Source organism: Antennarius striatus, chromosome 7, assembly GCF_040054535.1.
Source record: "Antennarius striatus isolate MH-2024 chromosome 7, ASM4005453v1, whole genome shotgun sequence".
NCBI lineage: Eukaryota > Metazoa > Chordata > Actinopteri > Lophiiformes > Antennariidae > Antennarius > Antennarius striatus.
Window position 1 is genome coordinate 19,811,986 of NC_090782.1, and position 20,372 is coordinate 19,832,357.

The window sequence follows — 20,372 nt, forward strand, 5'->3', positions numbered from 1 at the left end:
ATAACTGACAAGCTGTTCATCACTTACCATCTGTTTTTGTGTGATGTGTCTGCATTGATATCTCTTACAGCTCTCTTCTGTTGGACAAACACTGTTTCACATCTGTTGGCATGCAGAGCAAATTGTTTCTGGGAACATAAATTCAGAAAGAAATGAGAGATTTCTCTCTGAAATGAGAGATTTCTCTCTGAAATTAGAGATTTCTCTCTGAAATTAGAGATTTGTCTCTGCGTGTGTTTTTGTGTGTAGTTCAGACACATGGAGTCGGTGCCCCTGGGGACGATAGCTGTCACACATAGAAAGAACACCAAGGGCTTTAAGCCTCTGGGATCCATTTGGTACCCCTTCCTCAACCCGAGGCAGGTTTCTGAAGCTTGGCTTAGCTGCTGTTTGATGTAGCATCGTGTTGAATCTATAAAGAGCCACTTTGAAATTTCCTGTGAAGACGCAGAGGAGATGCTAAAAGGAAGAGGAAGGGAAATATTGACACAGGAGCAGGAAAGCCTGTCTGTCCGCACACCACACATCTACATCCCCTGAATGTAGATGCACATCGTAACAAACAGTGAGATAAATCCTCCTTCTGCACGTGCAGTAACGAAAGAGAAGGTCAAGAGAGAAGGCATTTTCTCTTAAAGAAAGATTTTCTTCTATATCTCATATCGGTAGTGAACTATAAATTCAATTTAGATTGCTATTGATTTCATAACGCTTACTAAAAGAGCAGAGCGAGGAGCATCATCATAAAGGTGTATTTCCCCTTTCTGATGATGCACATTTAAAGGATTTTGAATTTTGAAACTGAAACAAGTACCTGGAGTACCTTCAGATTTGATTGATCTGTCATGTAATAAGGAAACTTGCAAATATGAACAAAAAGTAATCAGTTAGTCTTTTGACTTTGTTAAACTAATTTTAACTCGTTTTGTGTCCTTTGACTAATCTATTAACTAATCGTTCCACCTTCATACGGTTCTGATTTCAAACAGTTTTGTCTTTGTCTGGAAGTTGTGAAATGTAAGACTATTCTTGTAATTATGAGTAAGTATTACAAACTACACCAGACATTTGGTGAGTAAACACTGACACGCTAAAGCAAGTTTGATCCTTTTAGTCCAATTAAAGCAACACTCAGAAAACTGGAGCTGTCATGTAAGCTTATTTCAGTAAAGGTCAGTAAAGGCAGAGTCGAACAAACAAATTAACAAATCCTCTCATTTCAAACTGTGAACACAATTACATTATTGTCTCAATCACATTATTTTCCAGGCATGCAAAAAAAAAGATTTCCTGTTGTTTATCTTTTTCTCTAAACAAAAGCCTAGTGGGAATTGAACCCCTAACCACTGCTGTGTTTTGCTGCCATACTCCGACTGCTGAGCTACAAAGGCCCATAAAATAACAGAACACTCAGTGAACCGCAAACTTTAAATCACACTGCATTTAGACTTCGAGCCAGAACAGTTTGATCTTGTTTAGTCAAACTTTTCTGTTAATATGTTAAACACAGAGAGGAAGAGGAGGCAAAAGAAAAACTTGTTCATGATTATCTGCAAGGTCAGAGCCGCCTGCAATTAACAAGTCTCCTCTATGCAGGAGAATCCAGCGCAGAGTGAGGCTGTGTGTGTGTGTGCGTGTGTGTGTGTGTGCGTGTGTGTGTGTGCGTCTGTGTGTGCGCGTGTGTGCGGTGGAGGTTCAGGAAAAATGAGAGAGGGTGTGAATAACAAAATGTCCTTGATGTGTTTATGGATCACACAGCAGATCATGAACGAAGAAAGTAAAGACACCAAGTTGGATTTATCAGCTGTGTGTGCGTGCGTGTGTGTGTGTGTGTGTAGGTGATAACCTTCTGTTGTTATTCTTCATATCCATCAATGGTGTGTGTGTGTCTATATTATTGTGTTTCCACATTGGCGGCTGTAATGGAAACAACATTCTTATGCTAATTTTGCTCCTTTCTATTGAGGTGAAGGGTTTAGAAACTCACACCACATCATCACCTCCCATTGTTTGGATAAGATGAGATCCCAGTTTATTATTTTCTTTATTATCACAGATTTCTGTTCCGATTCTAGTTTTTCTTGTTTCCACACTGGCTAATCATGCAAAACTGATTATATACTCTGGATTGATCAGCTTCAGACAAAAGACCAGCGAATTATTAAATTGTGTGACTGAAACATCCTGAAATGACTTTTAGCTTGTGACCAAAGAGCAATTTGTGGTTTCTGTATCTCCAGATTTCTGGTAACTTTCACTAGTGAGGCTCGAATGTTTCCTTCAAAGTCGTTGTATTCTCCCGTGATGAAACTCAGCTGAATAGTAAAATTCATAGTTTTCTTACAAAATAAATTTTCATGAGGTAGATCATCGCATAGATCACTTTAGATCACAATCCAATAATACAACACTGGCTCAAGACTGTTGTTTTGTTTTTTTCTAAATGATTACATTCTATTTTAAAGTATGCTTTAAAGGGTTTCCCAACTTACTCAAACATAATGGATATTACAATAAATAGCCATTAATCGTGAAACATTCACAAGTTCTCTGGAAACTTTATTTAAAAAGCTTGTATTCACTTCTCTTCTTATCCAACTTTTGGTCTGTCTAGGGATAAAAATGTCAAAGCTGTCAAATCTTAACCACTTCTGTCTAAACTGAAGTATTTCAGCATCTTCTGAATGAATATCTCCCCATCGACTCACAGTCCCCCAAAAATTATTGTTGAGGTTTCCATCATGAGGTCAACTTTGGTGGTTCTGTGTAATTATTATTATTATTATTATTATTATTATTTTATTTAATGATAAGGGATTTCCATGATTAGTTCCCCTTAGCACCACCATCAGGTTGAACATGTGAACTTGTCCTAATACTGTGACTCATACCAACACAGTAATGATTTTCCAGATATACTCAGCTGTACTTTTCTCTTAAGGCTGGTTAGCACAAAGTGTTGGCTGTAGATTTATATTGTATCACGTAAAGCAGATTTCAGAATTGAATTATTTGGTTTCATTATTATTAATTTCATTAATGTGTGCCAATGTTTCAGGTAGCAGAACTTGAAGCCCAGCTGGGACATCCTGCAGCAGGTCAGGCTCGGAAAGAAGAGCTGAGTCAGTCTTTGGAGGAACTGAAAGCCGAGCTGAGTGCCAAAGATCAGGCAAGACACCGTCTGAATCAATTAACCATTCTAAAGGGAACGTCAGAGTGCGAAGCCAGTGAATAATAAAGCCCCCATCTCCATCTAATTAAAGACAAAAACTCTGGACACATTTAGTTTTTTGTCAAATGAAAACTTCTTGTTCCAGCTCCAGTATTTGTTCTGAATTGTCTTTAAGGCTTTTCTTTAAATCTTTCTGGTTCAGTAACCTTGTTTTTACCAAAGATACAAGCTAAACTAAATGGTCAAAAATCCAAGCAGATGTTAGAATTTTGAATTTACTCCCCACTAGTCTCTATTCCTATTCAAAATCTACCTGCCTCATCTTCTGGATGAGTCCTACTCATCCAATTTGTGGCAAAGCTGTGCTAGTTTGCCCCCCCTCCCCCCTGAGGGGAGGGCAAAGTTAAATAACAAGGTGTCCTAAATCTTGTCACCACCCTGGAATCGAACAAAGAAGTCAGCTTCTTGAAAAAAAAAGTTCCTGTTTGATGGATGTGTGTTATGGTGGTGTGACATTTTAAAATGACTGTGTGTTCAGGAAATCCACAATCTGCAGAGCAAGAAAAAAGACGTCAGTGAGCTGCAGAAGGAGAGAGAAGAGGCCGTGCAAAGACTCCAGGTAAACCGTCGACTGGCTCAAACTGGGGTTTCTCACTTAAATGAAACACATCTAGATCTAAAACAAGTCTAAAATGTAGAATAGACACAAGTTTAGCAAACCATCTTCAAGGCTGCAGCTCTTTAAAGCATGATGAATGGCAGCTGGTTGGAAGCCCTGATGGGTTTGTGTAATCCTGTGGAACACAAGATAATAGGAGTTCTTTTTTTTATATTCAAATGCTTAATTTGAGTTGCACATCTTTATTATCCTCATGTCCTTTTCTATTGTTCAGTCTAGCGTGTCTTTTATTACACTGCAGAAAAATTCAGTGAGCAACCTCATTTGCAGGGAGGGAGGTGATGGCGTTCATCTTCAGTGTGATGTACATTTTGGGGTTTTTTTTTTTCCTTCAGTGCATGTGAGTCTGTTGCTTCAGAATCAATCACCAGTTCAGTCTTTAAAATATTTTAAATGTTTGCATAATTTTTGTTTTGCAATTTTCCTTAACATTGTGTGTAAAAGAGGTACAAATGGAAAAGCAATGATGCTGCGCCAACGAAACAGTGAGCACAGCTCAGACCTGCAGCAGAGATGTTGCGCAAGAGAACAGGAGGACTTCAAGGACAAAACCAGTTCTATTGAATTTTAAATCCTGATCTCACACATTAAACCTGATGCATATTTCATAGCCTTTATTGGTTCTTTTGTCATTTTTAGTAATGGTGTCATTTTTGAATTATCTTTATTCATATTTGACATTTGCTGTCCTTGTGATCATTCCATTATCTATTCATTGCTGCATTTGACTCACAGAATAACCTCATAATACTCAGATTTGCGCATTTAAATGTACCTCAATCCCAGTAAGACTTTGAGGACATTCAGAGTAAAGTTTGTTGCTGACAGCAGCCACACAAAGAAGACGTTACAATTAGATGAAGCTGAGTTGGTTCTCATTCATTTCAATGGAAGAACATAAAATACACTAAATTAAATACTACAGAGAAACAATGAGGTGTCAAAAATGAAACAGAGCATTCTTTAAAATAGTGTTAACTTGTGGACATGGACAGCTTGGAATATTAAATGCTGACGAAACATCAGAATGAGAAAACCATAAACGTTACTGATATGTCTGCAGGATGTTGAGAGACGAAACACAGAGTTGGAGGATCAGGTTCAGCTGGCGGAGAAGACGCTGGCCTCCAGCCAGCAGGATCAGGCTCAGGCCGAGACGGAGGTGCGACGCATCATGGAAGCCCTGGAAGTGAAAATCAGTGGCCTGAACGAGCTGAGACGGAGCCTGGCGGAGCTCATCGACAAATAGCCACAGCAGCGTTGGTCTGCATCTCCACCTTGGGCGCTGGTTCCACCCATGTAGCCTTAATTTGTGTTTTACTGGAGCGTCAGCAGAGCAGCAATGAAAGCAACATGGTTGGAAAAGAACAGTTGTTTATCTTCATGGATCGGTTTTTTATTTTGTCTGTTTAATTTCTAAAGCATCTGAAAACTCTCGATGGTGCTATGTGCAAAATAAAACACACATTATTGTCACATTAACACTGCAGTCTTGGTACGATTGGCATTAAGAGTGGGCAGAATGGTCGCCTCGGCTTCTGCTACTTTTTTTTTTACAAATCAGTTCTCGGTTTCACACCAGGTATTTTATGCTTTTCACCGTCTGCCATCACTGCAAACTCTGCAAGCATTAGAACAATTTGCTCAGGAAGAATTTTGCTCCCCCCCCTTTTTTTTTTTTTTTTTTTGGTGTCGTAGCAATCCAGTGTATTTTGTTAAAAAAAAAAGAAGAAAAAAAAGCTCATTTGAAGTGTAAAGTGTTGAGAAGAGGATACCAGAAGATGAGCACTTCTTGGCTTGTTTCTTTTGATGTAATTAAGCTGATAGCTCAAAACGATTGTTAATGATTGATGGTTTCAAATAATATAAAATGTACCTTTTAAAAGAGGTCTTGCACCACAACCGATCTTGAGTTTCATATTTTTCAAAAGTAGACATTTCCAAAAGTCAGGGCTGGACTCGCAGACCTGTTTTTAGAATCACAGTAAAGGTAGGAATAAATCAAAAGATTTGACTGTGTAATAAAGACCAGCAGTGCTGTGTTTCCCTGTAGAGCTGGAGGTCTGAACCAATCAACCGTGTCTTGGCACAGAAGGTAAAAGATTACAGTCCCGTCTTACAACAGCAGGATGCAGATTTTTTTTTAAACAGTTTTTTTTACATCTCTCCTAAAAAGAAATGTTTTCCATAACTCTGGACATTTCGTTCATATAAACAAACTGCCAGTCTTTGTTTTTTGGGCACGTTTTCTTAATAGATACTAGACGTCACTGTAAGACCACCGAGAAACACCAAGATACGATGTCTACATTTATGCAATAAGATCTTTAATTTCATCCTCAAACCTTGTGAAGATGCACACGGTTGGAGTTGGTTGAAGTAGGAACACGCAGTTACAAACACGCTGAATAATTCCAGCTTCGGTTCACCGACAGCAGCCTGGCTTCTTTCCATCCAGGACATCAACCAACTCCAACGTTATGACCTGCTCACATTCTGTCCTCCAGTGATCTCCAGTCTACTTTCATGAAGACTCCTCTTTCTCACCACTTGTTCTATTATTCATGTCTATTGATAGGTTGCTCACAGACTAGAAGGGAAATCAACAAAGATGTGATCTGAACTGTTAAAACTAGAGGCTGTGGGTTCTGGGGTTGTCCCCATCAGACCGCACTGACAGGTAGATAAGCCTGTGAAGGAACACTGCTGAAACCCCGTCCCACCCTGACTTAAAGAGCTGAACTTAAGTTTGAATTTCATGTTTGTGCCAACTTTAACTTTGTTTACATTTGTCAAAATTTCACAAAATTCTCCACTTCTACTTCACATATTTCCTCTTTGTTGCTCAATGCCACCAACTGCCATGATAGTACGTACTAAAACTTTGGCAGAGGCTCTGCAGAGCAAAGATCACTATGAGAGCACTGCATGAGCTCTGCAGAGGGAATGTGAAGCTTTGTGTGTGTGTGTGTGTGTGTGTGTGTGTGTACACAAAATTCTGTAGCCTGCCAACAGGGTCTGCTCAAGCTGAAAAGCACAATTGCGTTAGTTTTAATAAGTGGGTACACAACTGACCTGTCTGTCAGCTTCCTGTCGGAACTCTTGATGCACAAAATCTCTCTTTGCTTGTGAACCCCTGATGATTCATTGATTTTGTTCATTTGACGGTACCTTATGAACAACTGTGATGCAGCCTCACACAACTGATTAAGCGCAGTGACAACGCGGTCCATAATATATTAAAATGGGATTTCAACAGGTCATGATTACACCTGTTAATGTGCTAGTGGAGGATATACTTCTGTTGCTACTGAGCACATGTTTTATTATACCTTCATTTGTTTCATCATTTTGACGAGCTGCTTCATGCGCGCGTCGCTGACTTAACCAACTTTCTAGCATAGATTCCTGTTCATAGTTTGTATTGATTAGTAGGAAGTGATCCTATAAAGCCTGTTCTCATCTGTGTTCGGATCACCACTCCTGTTTTTCTTCACTGCAAATTTTTTAATAGCCTAATTAGATTATGTCCAGCTTTTTATCAAGCATGAAGACAATGCATCAGATGCTATCAGCTCCTCATGGTTGCTGTCAGGAATAATTTGATTCATAGCGGCCTCATTCCAGTGTGTCATTAATACACAATAACACTGTGTGAAGTATTTAGTAGCAGTTCCTGTAATTAAAGGGCGACCGGGGGAATGTCAAACAAAAAAAAGACAAAATATCCCTCATGCCGAGCTGCTCCTGATTCAAATTTATTTGGAGGATTGAAATGCATTCTGGAGAATGTAGGAAATCGCCAGCTAGGTGGAGGGAATTTGCTCATACCACAAAAACGGCAATAAATGTTTGAATATGTGTTTTAAACACACTGGATGCCAGTCGCCAGAGAAATCGCAGTACCAAAGACGTATTACTATCATGCTGAAGACACATCAACTGGAATTCACCACCTCCTGTGTGACGCTGATGCTTTTTTTGATCACTCTTCAATGTCTGGAACATTTGACATTTCAGTATGACTCAAAATACCTCAGATTTTACTTTACTCTCATTTGAACATTAGTAAATAAAAGGACAATGGTGATCTGGTGTTAGTCATTTCAAGATCACAATTTTGTTTCAGAAGAGTAAATGAACTGAGGTTGGAAAGGATTTGTATTTAATTTGACAATGTGGGACGAGTCCTTATATTTGTATAGAGCTGTTTAACATTAAAACTGTCATGCAGGCACTTCTATTGTCTTTCTTTGTGACGGGATGAAAGAAAGTCAGTCCTATCAAACGTTTCGGCATTTCTGACAAATCACGATTCCATGTAATTGATTTTTCTCCTGATTCAAAGGGATTGATATTCAGCATTTTACCATTAATGAAAATGTTGTAAATTTCTTATGAGTGGGGACTGATGTACTGGACAGTGTTTTAGAAAGTGCAGGGCAACTTTTTAAAATGGGATTCATGTGTCTGATATGAGTTTATCAGCAGATTGTTGAAAACTTTTTAGTTTTTCTTTTGGATTCATCTACCTGTGTTGAAATGTTTGATATAAATTGTTAATGATATATTATGGCAGTTTGTATTGTAGCGTCGCTTCAGTCACAAAGGGAATGTGCTGCTTTATGTGCCAAATTGGAATTGAATAGGAAGCCATCGCCAACAAATAAAAATTGGCAAAGAGCCTGAGGAGTTCTAAAGCGAGACCACAGATTCAGCCAGTGCCAATTCCAGGCAGTAAGTTTACTTAACTACTCATTTAACTCTGAACAGGCCTCTGACACAGACCACTTGCCAATCAGCTTCAAGTAGGCAAAACACTGAGGTTTACTGCACAACATTTATCTGGTTTGTCAGTTTTCTTATCCTTTCTTGCATAAAAATCTCCCTGCAAAGCAGCACAACAGTGCACTGCACACATGGATTCAAAATCAATCAAAACTCTTTCTGCCAGTGAATAACCAGTCAGATGACCAGCTTTGTTCTCTTACATTTATTTGAACACATTTTCCTTTAGAACCCATTCAAAATGTCTACTTCAGCTTCTTCTTAGGGCGGAGGTTGTTGGTGTGTCCACATTTCTTCTTGCGGCAGTTGACAGCACGGGGGTGCAGACGGGCATAGCACCTACAAAACAAGAGGTCAGGGGTCAAGGACTATTCAACTGAGACGAAGTGTTGAAAAGTTACAAATTCTATTTTCTTGGGTAATTTCAGGTACTAATACATTCAATAATCTCAATCACAAATATTATAAATAACGTAAAACTTGGAGAAAAAAATCTAAATACAATGGGTGCTCCAGACTTCATCATTTGTCTTTCAAAAATGAAAGTTGAAAACATTTAAATAATCACAAGCTGCACTCAAATTCCAACCTAAATCTATAGAGTTCATTAGTTTACTCACATATGGATTATATTCTTTGAAATGACAAACCACACTAACTTGTAGTGCCATTTAAGAAGTGTTTAGGCCAATTTTTCACAGATTTCCTAACTGTAAATACCACAAAAGAACTAGTGGTATTTATTTTCAAAACTTACTTGCGGCAGATCATCTTGTCGCAGTTATATTTCTGGGCCAGTTGTCTGAGAGAAGGTTCGATGATACCACCACGCAGACGCAGGACCAGATGCAGAGTGGACTCTAGCGGGGGTTAAGACACCTCAATGTCAATAGCAATTTCAGGAACAGCCACAAACAGCATAGCAAAAAGCCTTCTTTATGCAAGCATTGTGCAACAAGTACAGCATAAAGCTTCTACTTATGATATTAAGTATGAAACATACTTTATCTGTTCTGAGACAATTTTGATGCCCAATCACAATTTCTGGAAGACTCCTGCTTTAACCTCAATCAATAGCACCTAGTTTTCTAAATGGTTTGTCTATTGCTTACTGTGGCCACTGACACATTCCCCTTCGTTTTAACTGAACCATTACCTTTCTGGATGTTGTAGTCAGACAGTGTGCGTCCATCTTCCAGCTGTTTACCAGCGAAGATCAGACGCTGCTGATCAGGGGGAATACCTGAAATAAAAAATTAAATAAACATTTACATTTGACCATGAACTATCTAATGTAAAAGCGGCAGTTATGTCAAGTGTTTCAAAAAAGAAAATAAAAATTTGACGACAAGCGTGTCTTTACCTTCTCCTCACATTCAAAAATTCAGAGAATCAAATCTTGTTCACTGGAATAACTAGAAACAACCCATTCTCTTGTGTGTGTGTGTGTGTGTGTGTGTGTGTGTGTGTGTGTGTGTGTGTGTGTAGGGTCTCATTTATCCAGGTCATGGTTATCCAAAATTGTTTTGGATAACCATGACTTGAATAAATGACAACACATTTTCTCCTGATCACTCAAAACTTTCACCCATTTTTAAGGGTTACACTTGAATAAACATGACATTCTACAAGACAAGGTGCAAACTTTCAAGTGAAACTGTTCTTCGAAGACAAAACGAACATTTTCACATTTCTTCAGTGAAAAATGACGGCTCACCTTCCTTGTCCTGGATCTTAGCCTTGACATTTTCGATTGTGTCGCTGGGCTCAACCTCAAGGGTGATGGTCTTCCCCGTCAACGTCTTCACGAAGATCTGCATGTTTGCAGGCTGTAAGACAAGTGACATTAACTGCTGGTGTAACTCGTTAGCCACAGGATACTGGAACACATCTTTCGCATAGCGTTGATATCTTAAGAGACCAGTCAAGTAGACAATTTAGGGAATTAAATCATTGTGTATATACGTAAACTATTGTTTTACAGTAATAGATAACGGTTGCTCATGGCTTTGTTCAAAGCTAATGACAATCTTAATGTTAGCCGCTGAGCAGTCTCCGTCCGCGGCCTGGCCACATGCGCATGGTTAGCTTGAGTGCAGCCAAAAGTTCTATTTTCCGCCTTCCGACTGCTTACAATTGTTGATATTCAAATAATATCGGAATACGGCAATCTCATGATTTTTTAATCACATTCAAATATCTGTAGTATCGTAAAACGGATAAACGTGAAGTAGACAAAGTGTGTACACACCCGGCCGCTAGCTGAGCCTCAACGAAAAGAGAGCGGAAGAGGCTCACGCTGACTGACGTCACTTCCGTCTGTCGCTCTACTTGTAAAAAAATAAAATAAAATCCAGCTGCCTGTAAATAAATTCGACCACATTTTTAAAAACCAAATGTTTTATTTATGGTATCGAACATGCTATTCTATTTACTGTAATAGAAGTTTAAAAAAATTGCTAATTTTATTGCTTTGTTTTCATGAATTTTTACACACAGTTTAGCTCATCCGGTTTGATTTATGGTCCAACGAGAAGAGCCGCTGTAAATTAAAATTAAATGGCAGAAATAACAGATGACATTGTGATCTGCAGTGAGAGCAGGGAAAAGGTGGAGGAGAAGCTAGAGAGGTGGAGGTTTGTCCTGGAAAGGAGAGGAATGAAGGTTAGCCGCAGTAAGACAGAGTAAATGTGTGTGAATGAGAGGGACCCAAGTGGAAGAGTGAGGTTACAGGGAGAAGAGATCAAGAAGGTGGAGGATTTTAAGTACTTAGGGTCAACAGTCCAGAGCAATGGAGAGTGTGGAAAAGAGGTGAAGAAGTGTGTACAGGTAGGATGGAACGGGTGGAGGAAAGTGTCAGGTGTGATGTGTGATAGAAGAGTTTCAGCTAAAATGAAGGGAAAGGTGTACAAAACTGTGGTGAGACCAGCAATGTTGTTTGGTCTAGAGACAGTGTCACTGAGGAAAAGACAGGAGACAGAGCTGGAGGTAGCAGAGATGAAGATGCTGAGGTTCTCTCTGGGAGTGACCAGGATGGATAAGATCAGGAATGAGTACATCAGAGGGACAGCACATGTTAGAGGTTTTGGAGATAAAGTCAGAGAGGCTAGACTGAGATGGTTTGGACATATCCAGAGGAGAGATAGTGAATATATTGGTAGAAGGATGCAGAGTTTTGAACTGCCAGGCAGGAGGCCTAGGGGAAGACCAAAGAGGAGGTTTATGGATGTAGTGAAAGAGGACATGAAGGTAGTTGGTGTGAGAAAGGAGGATGCAGAAGACAGGGTTAGATGGAGGCAATTGATTCGCTGTGGCAACCCCTGAAGGGAAAAGCCGAAAGGGAAAGAAGGAGAAGATCGTCAGTAGTCTGAATGTACATTCAATGCATTTCCAGGAAGAATTCAAACTTTTTTCTCACAGTAAAGTACATCTAACGTGCAGCTTAGGTGAAATGTTCACTCAAAATTTTCTGTAGGTGTGAGTGTTTGCATGACTTGTTGTTGTGGTTGTTCATCATTTATGTGGCCCCATAATGTGCTGGTGATGTGCCTGGGTTGTGTCCCGACTCTCACCCTTAGCTACCTGGGATAGGATCCACCAGACCCCTGGAAAAGAAGCTGAAGACGAAATGATTTCGGTAGTCTTGTCTTTAAGAAAATGGATGAACGGACGGATGGAAATGCCCTGACCTAGGAGAACAGCACTGTCAGCTTTAAGTAAACACAAGGCAAACAAGAGCATTGACATTTCATGAAATGGACCAAAATGGACCATGAAATGGGTATCATCAGTGGTTGACTGGCTGTTTCCATGGTGTCTTTACAGCACACCTCAGTGGACATGGGTGTTCCTGTGAAGAATCTAAATGGAGAAAATCCACAACATGTCATTCCACTCGTTAAGTGCATGCAGAATTTCTGCTTTACAGGAGAACTCCTCAAGCAAAATGATTTCCAGGATTTCACCAAAACAGAAAGGGAATGAGTGGATCTTTGTCAGAGAATATCAGTGTCAAAAAATGATAAATCAAGACTAAAAAAAATACTGGGTTCTAATGCTGTTACCACAGAATATTACAAAAGTTTTGAAGGAGGAGTGTGCTGAAGACATACTACAGTGCCGAAAACGGGGAGTGACAGATGTGAACAAGGTGAGAGAGGAGAACAGAGCAAAATGGAGAAGGAAGGCTGTGGATCCAGACAAAAGTCACATTAACTGGTGATGAGTCATTTCCCATGTAATGTAAATATTAATGATGTTTTTGACACCACTTCCCCTGTAGTGAATGTTTTTAGATTAACCTTGTAAGTGAGTGATGTGCGGTCATGAAAGAAAAAAGAAAAAGAAAAATGGAAGAAATAAATTAAATGGTTATATTTACCCAGTGATATGTATTATAGAGTTATTTTCTATTTAACAACTCCAGTTTTAGGTTACTTTTACTGAAAATCGCTGAATTTTCACATTTGTACTGAGAAGAGACCTGGGATGAACATGTTCACTATACAAATGTACTAATACATGTTTGGCTGCAGCGATTTACATACAGTGTACAGTGCGCCCTTGCGTGATACCGTGCATTCTATTGGCGGACAGCATCCGGAAACGCGCTCGTTCCGTCGGTCTTGGACCTTTTTGAGGCACAAAAGTGCTTTAAACAGTCGATAAGAGTGTGGGAAAAGGTAATAAAGATATAAGGTGGTTTAATATCAGTATGGGGAGGGTTCATAAATGTTTAAATTACCGCACATAATAAGATAAGTAGATCTCGGATCCCTCGATGGCGTGTGGTTCCTGGAACGCATTAACCGCAAAGACCGAGGGCGCACTGTATACTGTACAGTACGACACTAGGCAGAGCCATTGTGACCCAGGATTTATTTCCACTGTGTTTTGTTGACCACATTGATTATTTTAGCCTATCAATGAGTGTCAATGAGCATAATATTGCATAGAACGGTAATATTCTTGCGACGCCTAGTGACGTGTTCGGTTTGTTTCCTTGTTCCCTTTTTTCTGTATGCTCATTATCTTATGCAGATATGCAGATTAGCTTGTGCCATCGCTCGACGGTGATTGGGGGACCTGTTCCCTCTCCTGATTGGCTGCACCAAGGGCTCACCGGGTATATGTTGATCCAAAATGGCAGTCGTTCGGGGGCAGCATGGCATCAGGCAGCGGATTTTCATCCTCTCCATCTTCCAACCAGCCACATATCGTTTTGTATGAACTACTTAGTCTCGGTTGAGAAGTAGGGGTGGACTGCCGGTGATTCTTTTCTCCTGTTTAATGCAGTTAGGAAGCTTAGATCCTGTCATTTGTTTCTCTGTTAGGTTACATGTACGGTAATTATTTTTCTTAAAGAGATCGTTTTGTTCGTTGTTTTGGCATTAGTCCAACCTGCAGAGAGAGCTCAACGTGTTACTTGATATATTTAGTTCCTGTAAATAAAAACTCTGCTTTCCTTATATACTTCAGTAATTGTTCGTGGGACTTCGGGAAGATGGGGCCTGTTCGTGTTGTGGCTCAAGCACTCCAAGACTAGGTGCAACAATTCTCTTCTTCATAAAACTGAGAAACCTGACCCACTTGTACTTGACTTGATAGCATAATCTCTGCAGGAAGTTCATTACTCAGGTGTATCTCTTGGATTTTTTAACTTGAATTTTATGCAACCCTGTGTTTCAAATAACAGAGTAAGAGCAATAGAAATTACTGAAAGAATTTTACTTTTCTAATTGGACCCATGTAGGTAATTAAACAGTACAAATAATCTGCACCTCAACACTGAACACGTTAAAAGACCAAATTGTGCTCAGCTAATTTTAAGGAAACCAAATGATCTTGTCACAAGCTCTTTTAAGAGCTGTGTATAAAATTGCTGATTTAATGTGGAATATTTGTGTGGGTGGTTGAGGGCCTCCAGACACCACTGAATCAAGAGATAATTTACCTTTGTAAACCTAAAATCTAACACTGACCCCATTTGAAAACATGTATCCAGCTAAATCTCCACATTCACGTTGTCATTAGATGTTTCAACCCAAACTCCATAAAAATTATCAGAATGTTACTGGGACAGCAAATAAATAACAGTTTTCTAAATAGGTGCAAAAGTCCAATGTGTGTGAAATGTTGAAGCAGTTTAGGTGGTTTAAACATGAACCCAACCTTGTCTGTTAAATTCAGGACATGGAAGAAAGCCTTGGACTGAACTGTCCTACTTCCACCGTGTTTACACTATCAACTCTAAATGCTAAGAAGAAGTTCAATGTCCGCATGATAGAAAGAATCTCCTCCCCTTTTTCAAGGAAGATTGACCACAAAACTCTGTAAAAACAATCTGTGTTGCTTCAATAACACAGCTTTGACCCTAAAATGCAGGCTCAGCCGACAAAAAAGTCGGCCAACAAGCAGATGTAAATAAACTGAATCTGGAATGCACCAACCTGGGTTAGGAAAAAAATCAACAGCTCAGGTATGAGTTGTATATTAGCTGAGCAACAGGTTCATGGTTTAATATTAGATCGAAGTTCAGACTCTTCCTGCATCAACAGACATGTCAACAGAGGACAACTATCATTTCCAGTTATGTCCACTGAATTATAATAAAAGCATAGACATTTTGTCCATTTTTCATGAGTAGTTTATTGTAATTATTATTACCTAATTATAATTAGGTAATTATAAACACTTCTGTGTCTTGTCAGTGACCTTGCTCATTGTAACTGTCTCACAGACATTCGAGTCTGAAACATACAAATGTTTATGGTAGCACAGAGTTAATGCACCCAAATGATAAGATCTGATAAGAAGTGCTGGCAGAATATTTTATTTGTTATACAGTTGACTGATTTGATTTAATTATATGGGATTTTATTATTCGGGAAACTGCAGTAATGTGACCATGTCATAAACCACCATGTGACATTCTAATCATATGATTCTATCAAATATGAGACACATGATTCAAACGATCCAAACAGAGGAAGCATGTTTTGCTAAGGTCATTCTTAATTGTCTTCCATACTGTATTTTTTGTAGACCAACTTTTTACTTGAAACCATTGTAGTTTAGTTATTGTTCTTTTCCAAAAAAAGTCTTTTCTATTAATATGTGAAAATGTTTTGAAAATAGTAGTCTGCTTACACAGAAAAAGAAAATGGATTAATGACATTATCATGTAAGAAGCTTATTATAAAAACACAATTGTCGCATTTTAACACATGTAACAAAATATAGCCTCAAAGTTATGAAAAGACAAGTTATGCTCAGTGTTTATTTTATTATGTGAACACTTTATATTGTGATGTTATGTTTTAACATGACACATTTCATGTTTATAATGTGACAGCTATGACTGAATTGATATGATGTGAAATTTATCTTTGAATCTGAAGAGACCAGATAAACTGAGGAAGTTCTGGCTGGGTTTCAGATGTGGCAAAAAAAAAATTTAGTTTAAAAAATTATATGTACTTTTATACATCGTCACTGAGACACAGAAAATACTCTGTTAAAATTCATGAAGATTTGTATCTTGTAACGGATAGCTACATATCACAAGGACTCCATTGACATCAACTTGTTTATAATGTGAATCATATGTTTATAACAGTAATAATTAGAGATATAATGTGTTTTCTACATGACGCCTTTCTTAGAACAATTTATAAAACATATTGTTACAGCAATTGTGATTAGAAGGTCATAAGTCAGTATTTTGTAATAATAATAAAATATACTGTATTCTTATATCAAGACAGTATCTTAAGTAACATTACTAGTAGAAGCACATTAAACAGCAGAGGCAGACCCAACACATATTTGGGGCCCCTTCCTTCCACCATACGGCAGCTAAATACCATCATTCTGCTACAACTGAACTGTCACATATTCAAAATCACAACAAAGCAAACACACTATGGCTGTCAGAAACTCAAAAACAAAACAACCATGGGCATGCCAAGGGGTAAGGCCAGAGGGACATTGGCCCCAGCTGAAATCTGATTGGCCCCTGACGTGCCCCTGGTCTGTTATTTGTCTGCTTTTGATGGAGCTTTAAACACATCTTGTGACTATCGTGATGCTGCGTTAACATCATGTGGTATGAAAGCTAATAGTGGATAAGATTCCTATCCATGTTTACAACTTTTGATGCAACTTGGACGTCAGTGAGAATCTTAGGTTAAAGTACAAATTGGTAATTCTGATGTGAAAATAGTTCAGGTAATGGCTCAGGTGTGACACCGGTAAATTTGATATGACTTGAACAAGTCATGAGACTGCACCTGCATGGACTTGCACATGCCTGCAGAAGTGCTTGGTGTTTCCACCCCCACGGGAGTTTCACGGTGAGTTGTGATCTCACACATTAGTTTGTTTTAACATGAGAAAGAGCTTGCTAATGTTGTTGGATGACACTTAAATAAGTGCCAACATTACATTAATAATAATAATTAATTACAAGAATGAAGTCTGAATTCTGAGAACGAAAAAAAAATTCATTGACATTTTCCCTCCTATGTTGATCAGTCAAACAAAAAAACCATTCACTTCTTACTGAGTCAGATTTGTCCTGGTTTGTAAACACAAGATCCAAAGATGTCCACAACAACAAAACAACTGAACTACTTTTAGTCATGTTCATTACATTATTTAAATCAACAAATCATTAACTATTAATTATTAACTATTAATTTGTTACGTAGGTTGAAAAAAATTGTGTTGTGTATTATGTTTTCTTAAAAGTTAACCATTTTTATTTGTATTATTTTGTTTTTATAAGTACCTACTATGCATGAACCAGGCAATTCCTTCCGCCAAAGCTGGAGAATCACTTGTAGAAAAGGAATGAGATATATACTGTACATCTAACAGAATATAGATAATAAGGCAGTGTGCATGAATGGTTGATATAACTGTGTGCCCTAAATATAACCCTAACCCTATGAACTAATGAACTTTTAACCTTTTTTCTAACCAAAGACGGTAACGTTCTGACAAAACAATGACTTGCAGCTGAGCGCAGTATAATGTGAAGGGATAGCCGGCAGATTCCCGTGTTGTTCTACGTCACTCGTCTTGTGATTGGTCCACGCCGCCCTGGAGTCCCGCCCCCCACCAGTGGACGTGACTCGCGTGCTCACCTTCATTGGTGTAACGCGCAGCGCTACTGGGCGGTGAGACCTGCCGCCGTTTATAAACGCGAAGCCTCCTTTAACGTCAGTCGGACGCAGTCCTTAGATTCTTCTGGCTGTTCCGACTACTGCCGGTGAGTTGGAGACTTTTTAACGTCATTGAACCTTCTGTATTTTAAATAACACGTCAATCAGATGCTTCACTCTGATTGGCTGCTACCCGCTCGCAGCCGTTTCTAAAATTCACGATGAACACGCACCGACATGAAAACTATCATTTATAAGGAAAATTATTTTACCACTGCTTTAACTTAAATGTTGTCAGTTGCTATTACTTTTTCTTTAACAGTGTTTATTTATTTATTATTATTATTATTATTATTATTATTATTATTATTATTATTATTATTATTATTATTATTATTATCACTATTTAGAGAATATAGATACCTCCAACAGGTTGTGTTTAAGAATCAAGAAACGCGACTTGTATTTGTTTGTGAAACGCTAGAATCGTATTTAATAGAACAGAATACATTGTGATTGTTGTAAGTATGATTTTTTTAAATCACTTTATGAGAACAGAAAAGCAATGCAATAATCTGTTACAAAAACCCATCTTATGAAACATTTCTAAAAAAAAAAAAAAAAAGCACACTAGAGACTGATAGGGCCGGTCCGAGCATGTCAAACACCCAAACCTGCCCTCCAAGTAAGCTCTCTGAAGGATGGGAGCAAACACCAATATATGTTAAATGATAAGTGTACATGTCAAACAAGTTAAAACACAGCCAAACATTCATAATAATTGAATAACTTCATAATTTGATGAATTTGTGTTCATTTTTATACACTTGACCTCATGTGACGCCTGGACTTTTAGAACCTGACAGTCAGTCCTACATTCTCCTGACATATTACTGAAAATTATGTTTTGTTTTGTTTTTGCCCAGCATTGTCAAATATGTACTTTTTAATTTACTGTTTAACTTTCTTCTTCCACAGGGATGGCACTGAGCTCTGTTAAGTCTTTCACGCTGGAGCTGGACGGTCCACCTGATGCAGCGTTTAGCGGAGGAGAGGTGGTGTCAGGCCAAGTGGTGCTGGAACTCCGGAGGGACACCAGAATGTACTGCATGAAGGTGCAGGGTAGAGGGGTGGCCACAGCACACTGGCTGGAGAACAAAGGCATGAACTCCGTCTATAACGACTACACGTCTAAGGTCACCTACTTTAGGAAGAGACAACATCTGATCCGAGGTCAGTGACGCAACCTATAGATGCTTCTCCTTAACTTTGATACTGACACACAGCTTGTGCATTTGCATTCACTTTGTTCATTTATTTGGCTGACCTGAGAACAATCATAAGTAAACTACAGGCAAATTAAAGTTTCAGCAAGTGAGGTCGTCTCCAACAAATCATAAGCTATTCAATTAAATGCAAATTTTCCAAATTATGTTTTACATGTCAGGTGTTATTTCCACACATCTTGTTACTTATTAATTTCATAAACTATGAGTATGTGTTTCTTTTAAGCCCTGAGCTTTACATTTCCTTTTGTCCCCTTCTAAATCTGCATTTGTATGTCTCATTTGTGTGTATCTTCACTGTTATGCACGTACAAAGTAAATACATTTCAGCATGTATCCCAGCTGGTGGATAAAATAGTTCTCCCAGGACTGAATAATGTGGGGTTGAACTGCTGATTAGCTCTGTTGTGTGTCAACCCGGTGTCTTATAGTCTCTGTAGATTGCTGCAGTTTGCACCTGGGCGAAAAGTGTCATATGGAAAATCCAGGAGAGAAGTCGACACTGAGTTATCCGAATACATCTGCCAGATAAAATAATCCTGACTTTTGTTTCCAGTTCAAATAAATGCAAATGGCTTGCTGAATTTTGTGTCGTACGGGGCATAACACTCTGACGTGTGAAGTTTTCCTGGCATGGAACAGAAGCAGAGAGCTGGAGAACATAGACCCAAGTAGCTAAGCAAACTGCAGACTGGTTAATGTTTCATTTGATTCTCTGTAAACATCAAATTTGGTTCAACTCCCCTGTCTGCTGGGTCAGGTAAATATGAATGCAAGGGAGATGCAGACTCTCAGACATGAGCAAAATCATATTGTTTTGCTGTTAATTTATTAGAATATTAATGACCAAACAAACTATGAAATAAAAAAAATTTTAAAAAGAAAGAAAGAAATGAAATTAATCAATTTGTGAAGTCCAGGTGTTTTGTATTTTTAGTTTTTTTTTAACCAACATGTAGCCATTTATCAATATTCTTAAATATATTTTATGAGATCAAATAATTGAGCTTTTTTTTTGCCACACTCTTTCCTGCATCACCTTGGAGCTTAAATAATGCTAGTTTGGTTGATGCAGTTGAATCCAGAGATTCTTATAAATTATCTTTATGACTGTGGCATTAAAGAAAGACGCAAAATCACTGAAAATATACAAATGATGAAAAGATATTAAAATGAAATTTTAGTTTGTTATCAAAAATATAAAATGTAACAAAAATTGAGGCTTTTTGAAACGTGAAAAGTCAAATTCTCCATGTTTATAATAATGAAACTGTCATAAG

General features: G+C 38.4%; 3 protein-coding genes across 4 annotated transcripts in view; 2 read left to right on the plus strand and 1 right to left on the minus strand.

Moving 5' to 3' along the window:
* The window catches only part of LOC137598526 (homer protein homolog 3-like), a 30,955-nt gene extending 25,622 nt beyond the window's left edge, over window positions 1–5,333 (plus strand). For both annotated transcript variants that reach the window (XM_068318764.1, XM_068318765.1), the window contains 3 exons: window positions 3,059–3,169; window positions 3,711–3,791; window positions 4,915–5,333. In XM_068318764.1, coding sequence (XP_068174865.1) covers window positions 3,059–3,169; window positions 3,711–3,791; window positions 4,915–5,100 — 378 coding nt within the window. In that variant the 3' untranslated portion in view covers window positions 5,101–5,333. The remainder of the gene's footprint in view (window positions 1–3,058; window positions 3,170–3,710; window positions 3,792–4,914) is intronic.
* Window positions 5,334–8,825: 3,492 nt separating this feature from the next.
* On the minus strand, window positions 8,826–10,935 carry uba52 (ubiquitin A-52 residue ribosomal protein fusion product 1). Its single transcript, XM_068318766.1, has 5 exons — window positions 10,891–10,935; window positions 10,357–10,468; window positions 9,796–9,882; window positions 9,397–9,499; window positions 8,826–8,978 (listed from the first exon to the last, which is right to left on the minus strand). Exons 2-5 carry the CDS (start codon window positions 10,457–10,459, stop codon window positions 8,885–8,887), a joined length of 387 nt encoding a protein of 128 aa, XP_068174867.1. The 5' UTR covers window positions 10,460–10,468; window positions 10,891–10,935; the 3' UTR covers window positions 8,826–8,884.
* A 6,024-nt stretch (window positions 10,936–16,959) lies between these two features.
* Window positions 16,960–19,846, plus strand: LOC137598988 (arrestin domain-containing protein 3-like). The gene is made up of 4 exons (XM_068319603.1): window positions 16,960–16,993; window positions 17,628–17,913; window positions 18,785–19,039; window positions 19,649–19,846. Exons 3-4 carry the CDS (start codon window positions 18,787–18,789, stop codon window positions 19,696–19,698), a joined length of 303 nt encoding a protein of 100 aa, XP_068175704.1. The 5' UTR covers window positions 16,960–16,993; window positions 17,628–17,913; window positions 18,785–18,786; the 3' UTR covers window positions 19,699–19,846.
* The last annotated feature ends 526 nt before the right edge of the window (window positions 19,847–20,372 follow it).

Coding starts and splice junctions, on each gene's coding strand:
- LOC137598988 (XM_068319603.1), top strand. CDS start 18,787: ATGGCACTGAGCTCTGTTAAGTCTTTCACGCTGGAGCTGGACGGTCCA. Junction 19,040..19,648: donor GAGACAACATCTGATCCGAG/GTCAGTGACGCA, acceptor TTTTGTTTCCAG/TTCAAATAAATGCAAATGGC.
- uba52 (XM_068318766.1), bottom strand. CDS start 10,459: ATGCAGATCTTCGTGAAGACGTTGACGGGGAAGACCATCACCCTTGAG. Junction 9,883..10,356: donor TAAGATCCAGGACAAGGAAG/GTGAGCCGTCAT, acceptor TTTTTATTTCAG/GTATTCCCCCTGATCAGCAG. Junction 8,979..9,396: donor GACAAGATGATCTGCCGCAA/GTAAGTTTTGAA, acceptor CTTGTTTTGTAG/GTGCTATGCCCGTCTGCACC.